Genomic DNA, 18,452 nt, shown 5'->3' with positions numbered 1-18,452 from the left:
CAGTATTTTAACTATGTTTATAATTACAGTCCCGGGTCGCCCCTTTCGTTCTCTAAAATACCTCTGCCTACCGCACTGCAAACATTTCACATTTGTCACAGTGGGCGATGATGAATGTTCTTTCACAATGTATATGTAGAGTTAATGAAAGACAGGATTATGTGAAGTTACACATGACGCCGATGTTGATGAGGACTGGAAGACTCTGAGGCGCTGACACTTCAGAGACACACATTCTTAGTTAAGTATAAATGACTTAATCAGTTTACACACAAATTGCAATGGTTAAAACTGTTTGTTATATTATAAATGAGTGATTGTTAAAATCCAAAGCAGATATGTACAATATTGCCAGCCGCTGGTCGGTTACAATTGATCCATACAAATATATTGATGGTAATTTTGTGCTACATTGAAAAGAAGAGAGATGAGTTTAAGGTTTACAAACTTTTAGATTCCAAGGACCCCCAAATGTAATTGTCACCTTGCAAACGAATAATTTCCTAAAATATAAATGTAGCTACATATTTTAAAATGATTTTTACTGTGTGAGGAAAAAAAGTTATGTTATGAAGACAATGTTGTTTAAATAGTTGACAACATCTGGAAAATATGACTTATAAAAGCAATATTTAAACATTATCCTATTATCTACAAAAAATTATTTTCTATTGCGCTTTTCACAATTAATATTGATTAAAAGCAACACTACGGTTCAAAAGTCTGGGATCAGTATATATATATATATATATATATATTTTTTTTTTTTTACTTTGATAGAAATAATGATTTTGTTCAGCAAGTATGCAGTACAGTGATTAAAAGTAATAGTAAAGATTTTAAAGTTATTACAAAATTGTTCTGTTTCAGCTAAATACTGCGGTTTTACATTTTGCATTCATCAAAGAATCCAGAAAAAATAAAATAATAATAATATATTTATAAATATCACAAACATAAAATAAGCAACTCATACATAATAATAATAATAATAATAATCACAAAGTTTCCTGAGCACCAAATCAATAAATTAGAATGATCCTGTGACATTGAAGACAGGTGTAATGGCTGCTAAAAATTCAGCATTGTCATACTGACTTAAAATATAAAAAAAGTTATTTTAAATTGCAATACTATTTTAAAATATGCAGACATTTTTACTGTATTTTGCATTTTAGTTTTACTGTATTACTGTACCAAATAAATTATGTCTTTGTGAGACTTCTTTCAAAACATGAACAAATGTTTCTGACGCCAATGTTTTTTTTAATTTATGCATTCATTCATTCATGACATTTATGACATTTTTCCTGGACCCTAGTTTGAAAACCTTTGCTCTAAAAAATAATTCCTGCAACTGCTAGACAATATTATTCAGATGTATTTGTTACGACTCGGAGACCCAGGGAAACGCAGGAGACGAGAGATCCAATAGCAGTAGGGTTTTAATGGGTAATCCAAAGAGAACTCAAACAAGCAGGGGTCCAAACCAGAAATCAATCCAAAACAAACAACAGGAATAGGAACAGGAACAGGAACAGGAACAGGAACAGGAACAGGAAACTCGGAAGTCGAGGAACTCGGAAGGCGAGGAAACTGGGTGGCGGACTGAAAGGACTCCATGCAGACAAACAGAAAAGGGCTGGTTAATATAGATAGGATAATGACTAACAAGTGAAGACACCTGAGTGCAATAACTGTGATGAAGGGACAAGGCTTTGTGGGAATTGTAGTTCCTACTGTGAGGTGCCGATGGGGAAGTGAGACCACTAGTGGAGACTCAGGGAAACAGAGACCAGACACTGTGACAGTATTCCATACATCTCCTGATTGTAAATCTAAAAGAAAAACCTCAAAAAGCCAATAACTCATTCAAAAATCCCTATGTTTATTCTGCAACTCCGGCAAACACACACCATGCTCGAATGCAAAAATGCTTGATTGCTGATAGCAGAGTTGATGTTTTTGTTATCACACCATGAAGACCAAGAAACAAATCTGAGGAACACAGACGCACACAAACCCACAGATAAAAGTTACAGGGGCATTGTGTGTAGAATAACATTATCACAAGATTACAAAACAGACCATTCATATCCACGATGCCTGGACTCAAATATGACTCACTGTTTGATACATGTCAGATTTTTGGATAGTATATCCTCTAGGGGTCTGTGGGTTACATCATACTCTCACTGAATCTTTCCAGCTATCATTCAGTTTTAATAAATGGCTCACTGCAGCATCTTGGCACAACGGCACACTTCTTGCGATTAGTTAATTCATCTGCGAGTGTGTTAATAGACATATAAGAGCAATTATTTTTCATGAGGGACTTTTAAGCCTCTTATCAGTGTATCAAAGATACCATATAGTTGCCACAGCCAAGCCTCCTTCATGTGAAAGATTGAAACACTGTGCATATTGGTTACAGTGGTGCATCTGTATATATGTTATTTGTTTACACTGTTGCCAGGGCAACTGTAGTGTCTCCGCATCCTGAAGGGAGTTCTTGGCGTCAGGGAAGAGCAGAGGTTGGCGGCTGCTGCCAAGACAGGCAGCCATTACATCACAAACAAAAACAGCGCCCTGATCGCTTAATCCACTGCGATTACACCACATCTATAAAATACCAAGATTTAGCATCATATGGGGGGTTAAAGTGAAACAGATCAAAATGATAACCCAAAGATTTGGCATGAAATAGGATCACGAACAGGATTAATCGTAGCGCATCAACAAGAGGCAAAGTGCCTTTTATTTTCAATGAAAAAAATACTTCAATACTTTCAATACTTCATTCTATGCTAATGTGAAGGTACTGTTCTCTGTAATGGGGAAAGCTCACTTTTCTTGGTGTTTAGTCTTAACCCCAGCTCTTCCATGTTAGTGAGACAGATATCGCAATGCCGGACCGCTACCTGCTCTTAATGAGCTAATATCAATCAATCGATATCAAAATAATAACCAGAGCCTGCACAGGACCAATCAGAGTGTGGGTTACCCCACTGAACCGAGGCAGGGGAGAACCAAACTGAATTCTGTAGCCTCTCTCTACAGTGCACATGACCCATTGAGACATTTTTAACATTAGTTTCCACGCTGCTAGATAGTCTACTAAGGGAATCAGTCTCACAAGACTGGACTCTGGTGCACTTACAGCAGCTAGCTTGGTGGCCTGAAGCAGCGAGCCATCAGGGGACGGCAGTGCCAGCTGCTCTAGAGACCTCCGTGGAGGTTGCAAGCCTTTTAGCACCGCTACATTTCCGGGTGGTAACTGAGAGAAGCGTTAGCCGGAGACCGATACGCCCTGGAACACTGGCAGGATTGTCAGACTGATCCCCTGAGGGCATTAAGGAGAGATGGGCACTGTGTCATGCGGTGTGCACTGCTCTTCCCAAGAGGGAGCTGGCCCTCAGAAGTCCTAGGCCTTAGGCATCGGGATGTTTTAGATGAAGGCAATCCAGTGAGACGGATGGTCTACAGAACCGCCTTCCGCTAGAAGCCTTTGGCAGGGGAGTGCCACTCTGAATCTAGACTCTGCGGAGTACAAGAAGAGATGCCCCCAGGAGGGGGAGCTGGAACACGGGAGGTTGGGACTGCTCCTACCAAACAGCCCCTGCTGACTGCCTCAACCTCCTCTGAGGAAGAGAGCTAAATATGTGCTCTCACGTAAGAAAGTTATATCCGAAAAGCCCTTCTTTTATCCGAAAACTTCTCATAGTCAGATAAATACTTCATTTTATTCTTCAGAATGAAATGCAATGAAACAACCAAACTAGAGTCCTTGGAGCGTGCCCATCGAGAGCAGCTCATTATAACATTATGCATTATATTCTTGTGTAACTGATGCTTGTGCAACTGGCAAGCTCAACGAAGGCCTCCGTATCAATCTCCTTGGAGAAAGGTGGAGAATCGTGCCCTCTACCTGGGAGGGGAAGGACCACAGTGCAGGTTTCCGAAACCCCAAAAGCGGGCTCCAGGATCTGCTGGTTAAGGAAGAAGATAGGGACCTGCCCATCTACATTCCCTCCACCAGATCCATATACGAAACCCACGAGCACAGCCGCTGCTCCCTCCTCAAAGAGAGTCCTCTGAGAGCGAAGCAAGGCAGTAAGAAAAGGCTCGCAATGAAGGCAGTCGACTCCCTTGAGAGCTGACTCTGTTTGCCCCTTTCCCAAGCAGACAACACACAAACGGTGTGTGTCCCCACCCGAAATATAGCACGGGCAGGGAGGAAGACACAGCCTGAATACCGCCTGCTCACACAAATGCTTCTTTCGACTGAAGCTTAGACATAACGGAGCTTATAAGTGGGCAGACAACACTAAATAAGGCTCAGAAACAGATAGCGACTGACACACACTCAAAGCTCTTGCAGAATGACAGAAAGCTGACGCTGGCTCCACAGCACGTGCCTTTAAACTTCCTGGTCGTTACGTCACCCTGCCCATGATGTCATGCCCATCCATTGGACTGATTACAAATCGGATTCATAGAATTGTCATGCTGAAGGCATTCCCGTAGCTGAAAAATTCTGCATTCCAGTAATTGTTTTTTTATTTTTTATTTTTTATTTCAGTAATTAATGTGTCCCAGTAAAGACATAGAAATTACAAATTAAAAAACTATGAACCATAATAAAATATTTCTCTCAGCCCTTGGAGTCCCCCCCATCCCCCCCCCCCCCCCCCCCCCAAAAAAAAACCCATAATTTCACATATATCTATTGTCGGCCAAACCAACAAACCACATTGAGAGATTTACGGCCGCTATGTCAACTGGGTCTCTTTGAACAAGACAGAGTGGGTGTCTTAAATGTGCCATACATGTGGGCATCCAGCACGAGAGAGCTTCATCTCACACAGAACCTCTCCAGTATGTACAGTATGTGCATCACCCTCCAGACAATTACAACGCAAGATCTGTGTGAAACAAGGGCACCATTTATCAACACTGTCCCATCATCCCACATGAACACTCCTTCATAAATCTATTTCTCGAGTTTGAAAGGTATCAGACGTGACCTGAATTACATTCAGAGACAGACCATATCCCAGATAAAAGGATGCCACCACAAAATCTGAAACCCTAAACCATGGCAGAAATTGCTTATTCATCCCGCTGACTGGCCACAGCTTAAGACATGTAAAACAACCTGAGAATATATCTACATTATTTATTTTATTCTTAGTTACACATATCTGTAAGCATCTGTCTTCGCCAAGACTGACTAGCACAGCAAAAAAGCAACCAGTGTCCCGTGAGCTCTCTCTTCAGACATCATTTACTGTAAATGTGTGGCTACATCTGTATCTCCATCAAGTTCATGAAGCCATGAAAGTCATAAAGGCAAAATTTAGTGCTGCTCTGGTATGGGAAAGCACTGTTGTCTTCGGACAAGGGTTTTCTACCACGTTGGTTTATTAGCTAACCAAAAGAAAACAACATGCTGCCAAAAACAGGGTTTTGCTTCAAAAACCCCCATTTGAAGAGTTGAAAAAGTGGTGGCCTGTGTGCTATGTATGGTGAGTGGCCCCACATATACTCATCTCATATACAAAAGTTGTGAGTCATTTTCCACTGAGACTGCTTTTGTTCATTGATTTGTTTATACGTAGAACTTATTTTTTTAGTGGAAATAATCCCAGAATAAAAGGAGACTTTGGGTCGGCAACTGTTATATATAATTTTCCGGATAACTAATGTCAGATTTGTGTAACCCTTCGTAAACAATGTTACGTCTTCTATGTCAGCAAATGCACTGGTTCATTTAACTTCCAACAGTTCAAGCTGTTCAAATAAAATAAAAAAATAACTATGATTTCCATCTAGCGGTAAAAAGCAGGCATTGCCAAAGTCAAACTCTAATATGTCTAATAATAATAATAACAAATAAAATGTAACATAAACTAACAAAATATAATTTTATACAACGTTTTATACTATAATTATTAATAATTTTGAGATGATGAGGTTTTAAAAACATGCTATATATATATATATATATATATATATATATATATATAAATTGTTAATGAAACTAGAGAATATAACCAGACAATGGCTGGATTAATATACACATACAATATTGTAATATCATTTATGTCTATATATCATCAGGAGCCATTAGTATTATTTTAGTGTAGCCTGTATATGCTTTGTTTCTCAAAGTTATGGTAGCCACTGATTCTGAATCACCAGAGTAAATTAACAGCAAATTTTAATTCTTGAGTAAACCATCCATTTAAATGAAAGTTGAGCACACCTAAAGTTCACAGGGTTGGAATAATTGTATCAGTTACTTTAAACAAAACTGAACTTTACTATAACCTTGTGAAGTAAAAAAATAAATAATCATAAATCTTTTTTTTAAACCTTTTAGTGATATGAAAGCATGTTGTACCATAACCACTGATCAAATTTTTAATATTTCAAGTAAACGATAAAAAGGAAAAATAGAAAAGAACAGAATTAAGAAGTTCCCCTCAGTTTTCCCTGATTATGTGATATATTAAAAATGAATTTCACTTCAGTTTCACAGAATTGCCAGAGGAGCAAGACAATTAGAGCAGCACAGCAGCTGATTCCCTCAAGTGCCCAGACAATATGTTCAGAAAACAGCCTGAGCTGCACCTCCACTGAATGCATGATAAATTGAGAAAAATAAAGAAAGAAAAAAACCCTGGGCTGAAGACATCAGCTACAAGGTTTATTCATTAGCATAATTAAACTCACTTGAATTGAGTTAATTTCTCTACAGAGTATTTAGCAAGGTGGGGAGAGGGTTCAAACATAATTACACCAGAATTTCTCCAGAGAGAGAAGGGCATGGGTGACTGATGGGCTCAAATGATTCTCACAGTAATGCTGCGGAGGCTCGATGAGGAATTTTAGAACAGGACAATCGACAAAAACACATTTTGAGAACTGCTGCGCTGATCTCCACCACTAGAGGTCAGTAAAAGAACATGCGAAATTCAGATCATTTGAAATGGCAATGAAAGGGACAGAATTGATACCAAATACATAACTACACCCTATGGGGGTAAACAATTAATATTTTAATTTTAAATATAAAAGGTTTGGAATAATTATGATTTTATTTAGTTTTTTGTTTGTTTTTGAAATAATGAAAGTCTGAAAAATTCTCAGAACAGTTAATACATTAGGAAAAAAAAAATACTTTACTTTTATTCAGTAAAGATGCATTAAATTGATCAAAAGTGACAGTAAATTAATTTATAATGTTAGAAAAATGTTCTACATCATTTACATTTTCTTCTTTGTAACTTTCTATTCATCAAAGCATCCTGGAAAGAAAGTGTCATGATTGCAACATAAATATAAAGCAGCACAACTGTTTTCAAAATTGATAATAATGTTTTATGGATCATGTGAAACTTAAGACTAGAGTAATGCTTGAAAATGATGGATGGAAATTCAGCTTTGCCATCACATGCCATCACATGCCATCACATTTAGCTTCTAAATCTGACCTCAGAAGACTACAGAGGGTAGTCCGGACTGCTGAGCGAATCATCGGTTCAACTCTCCCATCTATTCAAGAACTGTACTTATCCAGAGTGAGAAAAAGGGCTGTCAAAATCACTTTGGACCCCTCACATCCAGCACACTCCCTCTTTGAACTGTTGCCATCTGGGCGACGCTACAGAGCACTGAGCACTAGAACGACCAGACACAGGACCAGTTTCTTCCCTCAGGCAATCCATCTTATGAACAGCTGACAATAATGGCGAACACACTACACTTTATATTTATATACACACACACTTTATTTATCTAACACACATACTTAGTATACACTTAAATTTTGCACACAATATATATGTACATACATAACTTCACTTTGTAATATACCTGCCTACAATTGTCATTTGTATATTGTCATTCACTGTCTACATATTTGTATTTTTTATTCTTTTATTATGTGTTTTATGTTCTGTCGCTGTCATTCTGTTGTACTGCGGAGCTTCTGTCACGAAAACAAATTCCTCGTATGTGTAAACATACCTGGCAATAAAGCTCATTCTGATTCTGATTCTGATTCTGAATAAATTAGATTTTACAATATATTCAGATTATATTGTGTTATTTTACATTGCAATAAATACAGCATACGAGACATTAAAAAGTAACATTAAAAAATGTAGAAATATTAATTACTCCAAACTTTTGACCGCTAGTGTATAACAAACGTTTCTTACATACTGTATCTTAAACCGAATGAGCAGAGTAAAATCTTCAATGTTTCCTATGTTCAGATGATCTTTTAGTAAGAGCACATTTGTATTCTGACTGAGGTATATGATATTGTTTCCAGCAGAATCAAAAGGGATTAATTAGCCACATGATAGTGGCTGTGACCTTTACAGCTCTCTGTGATGATGCTGTAATGAGACTGGAGTCAAACTGTACAGTCTGCTTTAGGTCAGGAGGGATCACAGATCCAAAGATGTAGTGTCTCACTCCTGTCTCGTGACTCTCTCCCATCTGTTCTCTGTTTGTCTGAGTTCCTCTGACAGGGTGTTCAGTATGAGTGATGAGCCCAGGTCACTACTATACACCAGGAACTCCATCAGTCTGCAACTACTGAGAGCAGTTCATCTCAGAACCATATATCCTTATCTCTCTCCCACTGAATCAATAAGTCTATGATCATTTGGATTAAAATATGATTCTTATGGCTTTTCTACACAGAAAATGTTACAACATCTCTTCAAACCATATACATTATCTATTTAAAGCACCAGAGCAAGGGTTCCAAAGTGAGAGGAGTGCTTCCTGCTAAACAGAAAATAGATATTTATACATTTATTTATTTAAATATTTTAAATTTATAAATGTAAAATTTATATAAGATATTTATTTTATTTAAAAAAACATTTTTTTAATTGTAAGTAAAAGTAGCGTCAAATTTCGTTAGATCACTGACAATATATAAGCCAATAAGCTTATGTTAGAATAAAAATAGTAAAAGAATAAAATAAACAAAATGAAGCAAAATGCAAATAACGTTTGTTTTTTAAAATGTCATACTAATAACTCTTAATTCATAACATTTTCTAATCACACATATTTTATAGTTATGTATTTATATTCTCTGTGTGGAAATATATAGATATTTAAGGGGGGGGGGGGTCATCATATTGGCATTAACATTTTTGAAAACCTTGTCTTTTGCACATTATGACAAATGTAGTAAGTATACATAATATGCACAGTATAGATAATAGACTATAGTCTTCTGAAAAAAAAAATACTACTAGTATTCTAAACATAGCCATAGAGATCTTCTTTTGCAGTTACTGGGTTACTGGGGGTCTGCTAAGGGGGTAAAGAGGCTTTCTAGCAGGCACTCAAGTGAGCTTTTTTAATGATGGTAAGTGCAATTGGAAAGTTTCAGGGAGCCCTACAACATACTCTCTCGGTCAAGGAAGTCAAACTCAACTTAATTAAGTGGGAGTTTTAATGAGCAATAACTAATAGTTAGAGAAAAGACGCATGGGATGATGGAGAACAGAAAGAGTTTGTTGTAATATCACTAAAGTATTCCCATCCCAACTTCCCATCTCTTCATGCCCTCGCTGCTGTTGCCTCAGAGCACACAAAATCTCATTATCTCCCAGCATCCTTTGCAGGAGAAAGCCCCAGTGCAGCAGTTCAGCTCACCAGGTCTTGGCTAACAGACACACACAACCCAGGGCACACCGCGTCCCACAAAAATAACAAAACGAAATCGGCCCCAGACAGGTCTCTGTTATTGAGTGTCAGAAGGCAAACTCTTTACCCTCACACACAAAGCTAGAACTCAACTGGCACTTGATGAAAAGCTTCTTTAGTGCCACTTTCGGGAATAAACGCTGATGCGGTTATTTAAAGGGATAGCTTGCTCAGAAAAGAAAGTTCTGTCATCATTTCCTCTCCCTCATGCTGTTCCAAAGCAGTGTGTGGAACACAAAAGTAGATGCTGCAGCATTTGTATGTTGCATACAATGAGAGTGGAAAGTGACCAGGAAAAAAACTCTGAAAGCACCATGAAAGCAGTTCATACGAATTGTGCAAGTTTCCTGAAGCCATGCGATAGCTTTGTGGCAAACAAACAGTTTTTAAGTTGTTATTTATTCAAAACTTTGCCTTGACAGTCTTGCATTAGGGCTATGGTTGCCATTCACATTCATTGGGCCCTATAATACACCCAGCGCAGTACGACGCAAGTGTGTTTGCTAGTTTCAAAATGTCATTTTCCCCACGCGTCATTTAAGTAACAAATGCATTTGCGCTCACTTTTGCGTCAATGGCTGTGCTGATCTAAAAAAGATGTGTGTTCAATGCTATTTCAAGTGCACTAAAATATCCTTTTTTTTCATTAATATTATAGTTCTGCTTTCTACAAACTGAAACACTTCATATTCAAACTTTAATTCTATTCAAGTTTGAAAACGACACATGAAAGCACAAGTTGTGTTTTGTGTGGGAAACACTGGGTTATGACTTACATGCAGGGACCAAACACCCCAGAGCTAAACTGCTACAAAGCTCTGGTACCTGAAGGGTGGTCTGGCACCAGCTCAGAAACAGGGACTTATATCATGCTCATGTAATCACTGGAGCAGCGAGGATAAATCATAGTCCTTCTTAGGGATTCTAAACGTGACTGTCTGTTCAGAATAGAATAATACAATCCATGGCCATTTGTCCTGGTTTTTCTAAATATAATTTTATGACTGTGCTGTTTGCTGCTGTCTGGTTATCAATCTGTAAACAGTGGTTTATAAACACTGATTTACAGTATATATTGTGTTACTTTAGAGCTATGTATATAATATTACAATATTTATTCATATTTTAAATTAGCGTTTAGTTTGATATTTTCAGTTTTCATTAGAATTTTAATAAAAAATGTGGTATAAAATATATAAATACATATATATATATATATATATGTATATATATATATATATATATATATATATATATATATATATATATATATATATATATATTGTATTGTGATTTTTTTTCTGTATGTGTAACTATTTAATAGTTATATTACTTTGACTTAACAACAACAACACTGATATCATGTATACGTAGATTATATTACAGTGCATTAATCTGAATTTATCAACAACAACGTGTTTGCATAGCTGAAAAAACCTTTTTGTAAGATAACTTTCATCACACCAAGTTTTTATGGTTGACATGGTATTTTAGTGTTATGTTTGTCATTCTATAATTCACAATACAGTACATATTACAAGATTTTATAACTAATATATTATATACTACACGTGAGCTCCCTCTCATGAAAGTATGAAATCTTTTTAGTAAGAGTGCAGATATGAGGAGATACTCTTTAGATGATGCTGAATGTTCTTTAGCAATCAAAAGGCATTCCTGAAATAATTTGCAGACTGCAGATGATGCTTCAAAATCAGTGGTGATATTAGCCACAAACATGTAATTGGGTTTGGGTATGCGTGAGAATATGATTGCTTGTAGATTATGAGCTTATGAGGAGGAATAAGTGAGAAACAAGCTAAAGTGATATTTATCTGCATGGTTGTTCACTCATTACCCAGCAGCTCCATGGCATCATCCTCATCTTCCATCTCGTCTTCAGTGACTGAGGGGGCCGAGTCCGGCATGGAGTCAAACGAGTCCTGAGACAACATGGCTGCCAGAAGTTTCTTGTGATTCTGTTGTTGTTGTTTTAAGCCTTTACCCTTTGTCTCCATTTTCAGGCTGCAGACAGAGAGAAAGGGGAAACTGAATATAGCTTTAACATCTAGAAAAGTGGTTCCTTTCATAGCTTAATTTTAAAAAGTTAAAAGGGGACATTGGATGCCCATTTTCCACAAGTTGGTATGATTCTTTAGGGTCTTCATTAAATGTTTGTAACATATTTTGGTTAAAATTCCTCAATGGTCGTGTAAATGAACATACTTTTAACCTGATCAAAAACAGCTCTGTTCACAGCGTCCCATTTCGGTGGATGTCTCTTTAAATGATATCAGGCCACTGCTCACCCCACATCTCTCTTCTGTGAATTTGCTGCCTTGGACTCTGTACAGTATATGGCTCTGAGGAGGTCTTATTCAAATATCTAGCAATCTACGTGGAAGCGGGCTGCAAACTGAAATAGCTCGCTGGTGATTAAGATTAAGATTAAGATTAAGATTAAGATTAAAACAGCCCATAAGAAACGTGTTTTCACACCAGAAACCAAAGTAAATAAATAAAATAGCAAAAAAAGTTAACATTTAATCTGATGTCTTCTTCAATTTCCTTTGTTAATTGGAATAATTATCATCATTTAATAAAAACACAATAAATTGTGATATTTCAATTATTATAATATTAAAAAACAACATAAAGTTGCTTTTTAAATATATATATATATATTTATACACCAGAATGTCTAATAGCAGGTACGTCCTTCATACTGAATGGATTTCAGCTCACTTTCATCATAGAGTTCTACAACATAACATATATAATATTAAATTTGGAATTTAAATAAACCACTTGTGCAGTCCTACATCTATATGAATATATAAAAATGAGAACTAATTTTATTATGTCCTTTTATCTATATTGCTTATCTTTAATTAATCAAAAATAGCCAGAAAATAGGGTTCACTCCTGGTCAAGAAATATCAGATCAATTATTCAACTTTGAGCAAATTAGTGGAGAAATAAATTGAATGAATAATGAACATATGCCGCACTTCACGTCTACACTGGCTTAATTATTCCCGTGTCGATAAAAATAGTCTTCGGAGGTTTAATTTGATTGTTATCCTTATGGAATGATATTATTCACAGATAATCGAAAGGTTAAAGCCAAAGACAATCTGTTTAAATATCCTTAGATGAACATTACTATGCTAATGGCTATGCTAATACTGCACATCTCTCTACTATGAATCATTAAAGCCCTTTTCACCCTTTTTCCCTAATTGGGTGTCACTCAGCCAATTCTCAACTCTCCAGTAATGTACTACAGTGTCAGCAATGCTGAGACACATGTCCCGGTGCTCATAAACATTCACATACTGTTTTCATTTTTACTGTATTCTGCACTTGAATGGGATTATTTTGTAGGCCTTTTGTTCTTTTTCACAGAAGACAAGGATCAAGACAATATTGGATCAAGACAATATTGTACAAGCCAGACTTGAACCTGAAATTCCAACATGAGCACTATGGCTCAATAAATAATAGGTCACAGGTAATTTTGTGGACATTTCTTCAGTTCTTAGAGAACGGTGTATATACCATATTAATATAGTAAAATGTTAATCATTTAGTACCATGGTTCTGCCCAAATTTCTTAGACCACTAGCGAAGACTAAGTACATTATACATTATGTATTTTTCTAATTTAATGCCACTGTTTTCCAATAAAAAGTATCATCAATGACCTAGAAATATATAGCAGAATCTTTAATATTTCTTACTCATTTTGTGTCATAAAGTTCCCATGTTTTCGCTTTTGTACAAACCCAAAACCTACATAGGTGAAAGAGATAAGTAGAAATATTTCAATGCTTTTACATTCTTTCGTTAAAAAAGTTGCATTCCCAGTGAAAATTTGCATCAGCTCACAACACTTTAATGTTCTCTCACAAAATTGTTACTGTACATTCCCTCAAAAACTATACATTTGTTTACAAAAAAAAATTTATGTGTTTTGCCATAAAACTTCTTCGACAAAACCTTATTTCCTCTCATCTTGTTCCCTTAAGAACACCTTTTGATTTCCAGGTTTAAATTAGATTTTTAATGCCACATTTTCAATTTGAACCAACTGATGAAATATCTGAAAACAAATGTTATTAATTCTGTGAACAGAGAGCTGTATGAATCAATCACTCCATTAAACCTCTGTGGCACTACAATAATTGTTTCATGCATAGAAGAGCCAAAAAAATAATAATAATAAATCAATCAATAAACAGTGGCATTTCACATTAATACAAATTGTAGTGACAACTCCAGCTCAGTTTGGCTTAATTACACAGAGGTGCAATTAGTGACCTGATTTATCCTATCATTTCAAGGCACTTGTTCTAGTGGAGGGAAATTTGTGAAACACAGTTGATACAAATAATGATTTAGGAACAAGCTGAAACTCAGATGGGGTCTGACCAAGGTTCAGATCATTAGACTGTTTCAAACAATGAATCTGAGGCTGGGCTACTAAAATAAAATGATATTGCTTCAGATGAATGCAATTCAAGGAAACTGTGTAAACCCTCGCGTGGGAGACATGAAGCCTTGTTAGACAGAACTAAAGTTGTACTGCTGCCGCATTCCTGTGGGATGAGAAACTCTCCACAACGTCCTCCTGGCAGAACTGATTGTATCCACAGAATCATTCGCTGCTTCAAAAAAAGAAAAACAAGACCACAAAACCAAAGCTGAGAATGAAGTAATAAAGAATAACCATGATGTAAATAGGCTGAAACTGCACAGACCACAAGGGCCTTCATGAGTAAACTGGTTGTAAATGTGAAAGCCATCCAATAGGAATGGAGGAAGGATGGATGGTGACCTGGAAAGGTTAATCAAACAAAATTAATTGGTCAGTATAATAAGAATGACGTCCATTCTTGTTGCTGACAGAAACCTTAATATGACTCAAAACACAGAGCAAATCTGTGATTTAAGTACAAATGATTTGGGAAGATATGTAGTAAGTGGGGAGTGTGGTGAATGCAGATTCACTGATCGTAGGTCAGCTGCTGGTTTAGTAGATGCAGCTTTTAAAGATGGCATATATGTATATATATATATATATATATATATATATATATATATATATATATATATATATATATATATATATATATATATATATAATTTTTTTTTTTACTGCCGCTGATAATTGTAATTGATTTGTGATTGAGTTACCTAATGAATAAAAGGGAAGAAAGAGCTGTTTCAGTCATGATCTACTTTTGAATCAGAATTAAAATTTCTTAAGAAAATGATTCAGTGGCACAAAAAGACACTGGTTTCCACCAACTGGTTTAACGATGCAAGTAAAAAAAAATAGAATATAAAAATAGAATCAATATATTTAAGTCATTGGATGAATAAAAATAAAAGAAAATCATGCATGCTTATTTCTGCAGCCAGGGTTTTTTTTTTTTTTTTTGAGCAAGTAAGTTGAGTTGTAAATGCCATGTGACTAATCATTCTGGAGCTGCAGCAAATAAGGTCAATTCAACACTGCATATCTAATGCCCCCACAAGAACGGTGGAATTGACTCCTAGCCCTTAATCATAACTAAAGTAGGCACTTTAGGGGGCTGCAAACGACTCAAACGGTCTCGTGTGAGCATTTAGACCCCCTGACTGTCATCAACTGAAACCCTCCAGTGAGAGTGGGTTGATGGGGATGTTTATGAATGTACGGAAAGAAGAGGGACGTGAAGCATAGGAGTTTGATGGAAACAGAAAGGAGGAGGAGAAAAAAAAGAGACAACGAGGGGGTTACGCTTTATAAAATGTTGTTCTAATAGGAGTTGCAGACTGGCTTTATTATCTCTATAATCAGTCACAATAAGCCTTCCCAGAATCCACCTCTTCCTCTACCTCTACCTAATTTCCCAGCAGCTTCGACTCTCTCCCAGACGTCCTCCACCGTCTGTCTGCAGCGCCCGAAGACTGACAGCTAAGGAGAGCATCGCTGTTCTAGGGTGAGGTTATGAGGGGAAAACAGCATCTTGTTCCAGAAGAGGGAAGGCGGTGGTCTATTATACAGAGAAGCTGCTGTTTTCTTCCTCTATGTCAAATAGCAGAACAGGTGTTGAAAACAGCCCTGCTATGCTTCAGCACATGTGCAGGGCTGTTGGGAAGATTCATCTCCCCTGCGTATGGGGTTATGAACTTGCAGATTCATATCTTGAATGACAAAGCAAGGTCTGAACTAGGGCTGTAAATTAAGGTGACCAGACGTCCCCATTATATAGGGACGGCCCCAGTTTTGGTGTCTTGTCCCCGACTGGGGCTATCCCCAGAAATGTCAGCATGTTCAAAAAAGACCACAAATACAGTGCAAAAAGCCTGACCAAAACGAACTTGTAGTGTAGTGATTATTTTCACCAAGAAGCTACACTGATTAACTGGTCATGCCCCACTGCTGAACCATGAAGAATGTAAAAGGGATGAGAGCTGGGCACTTTTATTATCAACTATCAAAAGAGAAACCGTTTCAATGTACACAGTTAACACTGTGGTATAAAAACACACAATAACAAGCGCTAATGAGGTGAGATTGAAACAGATTAAATTAACTAATGAAACAAACTAGGAAGGCGACATAGATACAGTATGTATAGGTAAATGTCACATTTGACTGCTCCAGACATGTCAATGCTTCCGCCATCTTGAAGCAGTCAGCATGTCATCACTCACAATACAAATCAGTGAGTTTCAAGATCACAACATTGCGCAGCCTTTGGTTGTAAAAAAAAATAATAAAAAAAGTAAAAATTAAATCCTTAGGTAAGTGGATAGATTTTCAAAGGCAAGAATGTATTGGTTTGAGTTTTTAATAGATATTACCTCAATTTAACAGGTTCTAAAACTATGGTAACTTATAATGTTGTGTTCGCTAATGGCTTTGTTTTGTTGCATTGTGTTAGGTTACCTAAATTATCTGCTGAAGCTTATTGCAGTTAAAGATATTCATACATGCGTATAGGGTTGCAGACATCCAGGCAACGACTGTCTTTGACCGTTCCAAAATGGTGGACAGCTAACATATAGTGGCCCATTGAAACAGCTGCTAATGGCATCTATCTATACATATCTATGTTAGGCAATGCAATAAGTGAAACAGGAAGTGAACACAGGAAGTGAACACAGAAACAATGGGAACAGAACTACATTTTAAAATTAGAGTCCAAAACAAAAAGCTAGTCAATAACTACACTGACCTAATCTCAGAATTGGTTATTAGGTGTATTTTGGTTCACTAAAAAGGCACAGTGCTAGAGGAGAATGCGTTTACTCCTGAAATGATTCATTCAATCTGACGACGGTTAAGGCTAGAGATCATGGCAGCCCATTGTCTTAGTCCTCTGTAAAGAAAGTTTCTGCCAGTGCTTGTACAGCTATGTGGACTGGGGATGCCTGCGGTATCCACCCAAGGCTCCATAATTTACTGTAATCAAGTGAGAGAATATTTCAATCGAATGAAGTCTCTTCTGTCAGCCGGCTTCTGAATATGATTTATTATTTAATATCTGATCCTTTCTAATTAGCTGCATTCTCTGTGGCCAGCCTCTGCCCTCCATTCAAACACCAGCCAATTAAAACCACCCTGGTAACATCTTTAAAGGGTCAAGGAGCTGCAATTGCTGTTTTAAAGATATACAGCTATGCAGACATTCAAAGAACATTTCCCCTCGAGGGATTTATGTGGGGTTACCGGAGGCTACGGCATTCTTTGATTAGAAAGCCTGACAAAACATCTCAGCTTTATGGAGATATCGAGAGAAAGTACATTATACAGTATGACATATGCTTTATTCAACTCTGGCTCACTTTATCATGGCACTTTTTATATTTAAATAACCCTTCTAGAACAAATTAGAATGTAATGGGCTGTCATGTTCTTTCCTTTCAACAACTTAAGAGGAAGTAAAAATGTGAAAGTATTCTGAAGTTACACTGTACAAAATATAGTAAATTTTACCGCAAAAGACTGTAAAATGCAATGGTTAAAAAAAATTGCTTTATGTCATTTTACAGTAAAATACTATTAAATGTACAGTTTAAAAAAAAAAAAAAAAAAAAAAAAAAAAACTTAAATTGAAGTTAAGAAAAAATATTAAATTGACATTTCCAGAATTCTTGATGGCTTATAGTTTACTGTAAATTTAATTTAAATCTGTTTTAACGTGGCTTTCATATTTTTATGATAAAAATCTGCCAACCACAGCTGCCATTATTATTATTATTATTATTATTTACATTTTTGTTGTTGTTGTTTTTCACTGCAAATTTTCTCAATGGTCACAATTTTTTCCACTGAATGGTTTCAAAAGACAAGCATCTACTATCATTTGTTTGCAGATCTCATTTCTCTAATCCAATGAAATACAAAAGTGTGTCTCACCTTCCAACAGGGCTGTTGTCTTTGCTCACCCAACCCTCAGTTTTGGCTCTTAGGACAGGAGGCTGAAGCATCTCAGCCGCAAGGGGGTCAGGATCTTCCTCCTCACGGCCCACCCACTCACCCACCACACGCGGCCGCAGTATTGAGTTATACGCCAGAGGGTCCTTTGAAAGGGAGGCCGAGTTGTGATCAGCATAAAAGGAGAGAGGATCGGATAGAGACATAAACATAAAACAATCAGAGGTTATGCAAAGGAGTAATCAGATTAAGAGGTTATATTTAAAATGACTGA

At 36.7% G+C, this 18,452-nt stretch overlaps 1 protein-coding gene across 1 annotated transcript in view; it reads right to left on the bottom strand.

Annotated features, from left to right (window-relative positions):
* The window catches only part of LOC113082039 (uncharacterized protein C8orf34 homolog), a 73,966-nt gene that overhangs the window by 38,875 nt on the left and 16,639 nt on the right, over positions 1-18,452 (bottom strand). Inside the window, exons 6-7 of the mRNA XM_026253963.1 lie at positions 18,161-18,324; positions 11,603-11,769 (exon numbers count right to left, since the gene is read on the bottom strand). Coding sequence (XP_026109748.1) covers positions 11,603-11,769; positions 18,161-18,324 — 331 coding nt within the window. The remainder of the gene's footprint in view (positions 1-11,602; positions 11,770-18,160; positions 18,325-18,452) is intronic.

This window comes from Carassius auratus, unplaced genomic scaffold (genome assembly GCF_003368295.1).
Source record: "Carassius auratus strain Wakin unplaced genomic scaffold, ASM336829v1 scaf_tig00035628, whole genome shotgun sequence".
In the NCBI taxonomy this organism is placed as follows: domain Eukaryota; kingdom Metazoa; phylum Chordata; class Actinopteri; order Cypriniformes; family Cyprinidae; genus Carassius; species Carassius auratus.
Note: the sequence above shows the minus strand (reverse complement) of the source record. Positions and strands in the feature narration are given on the sequence as shown.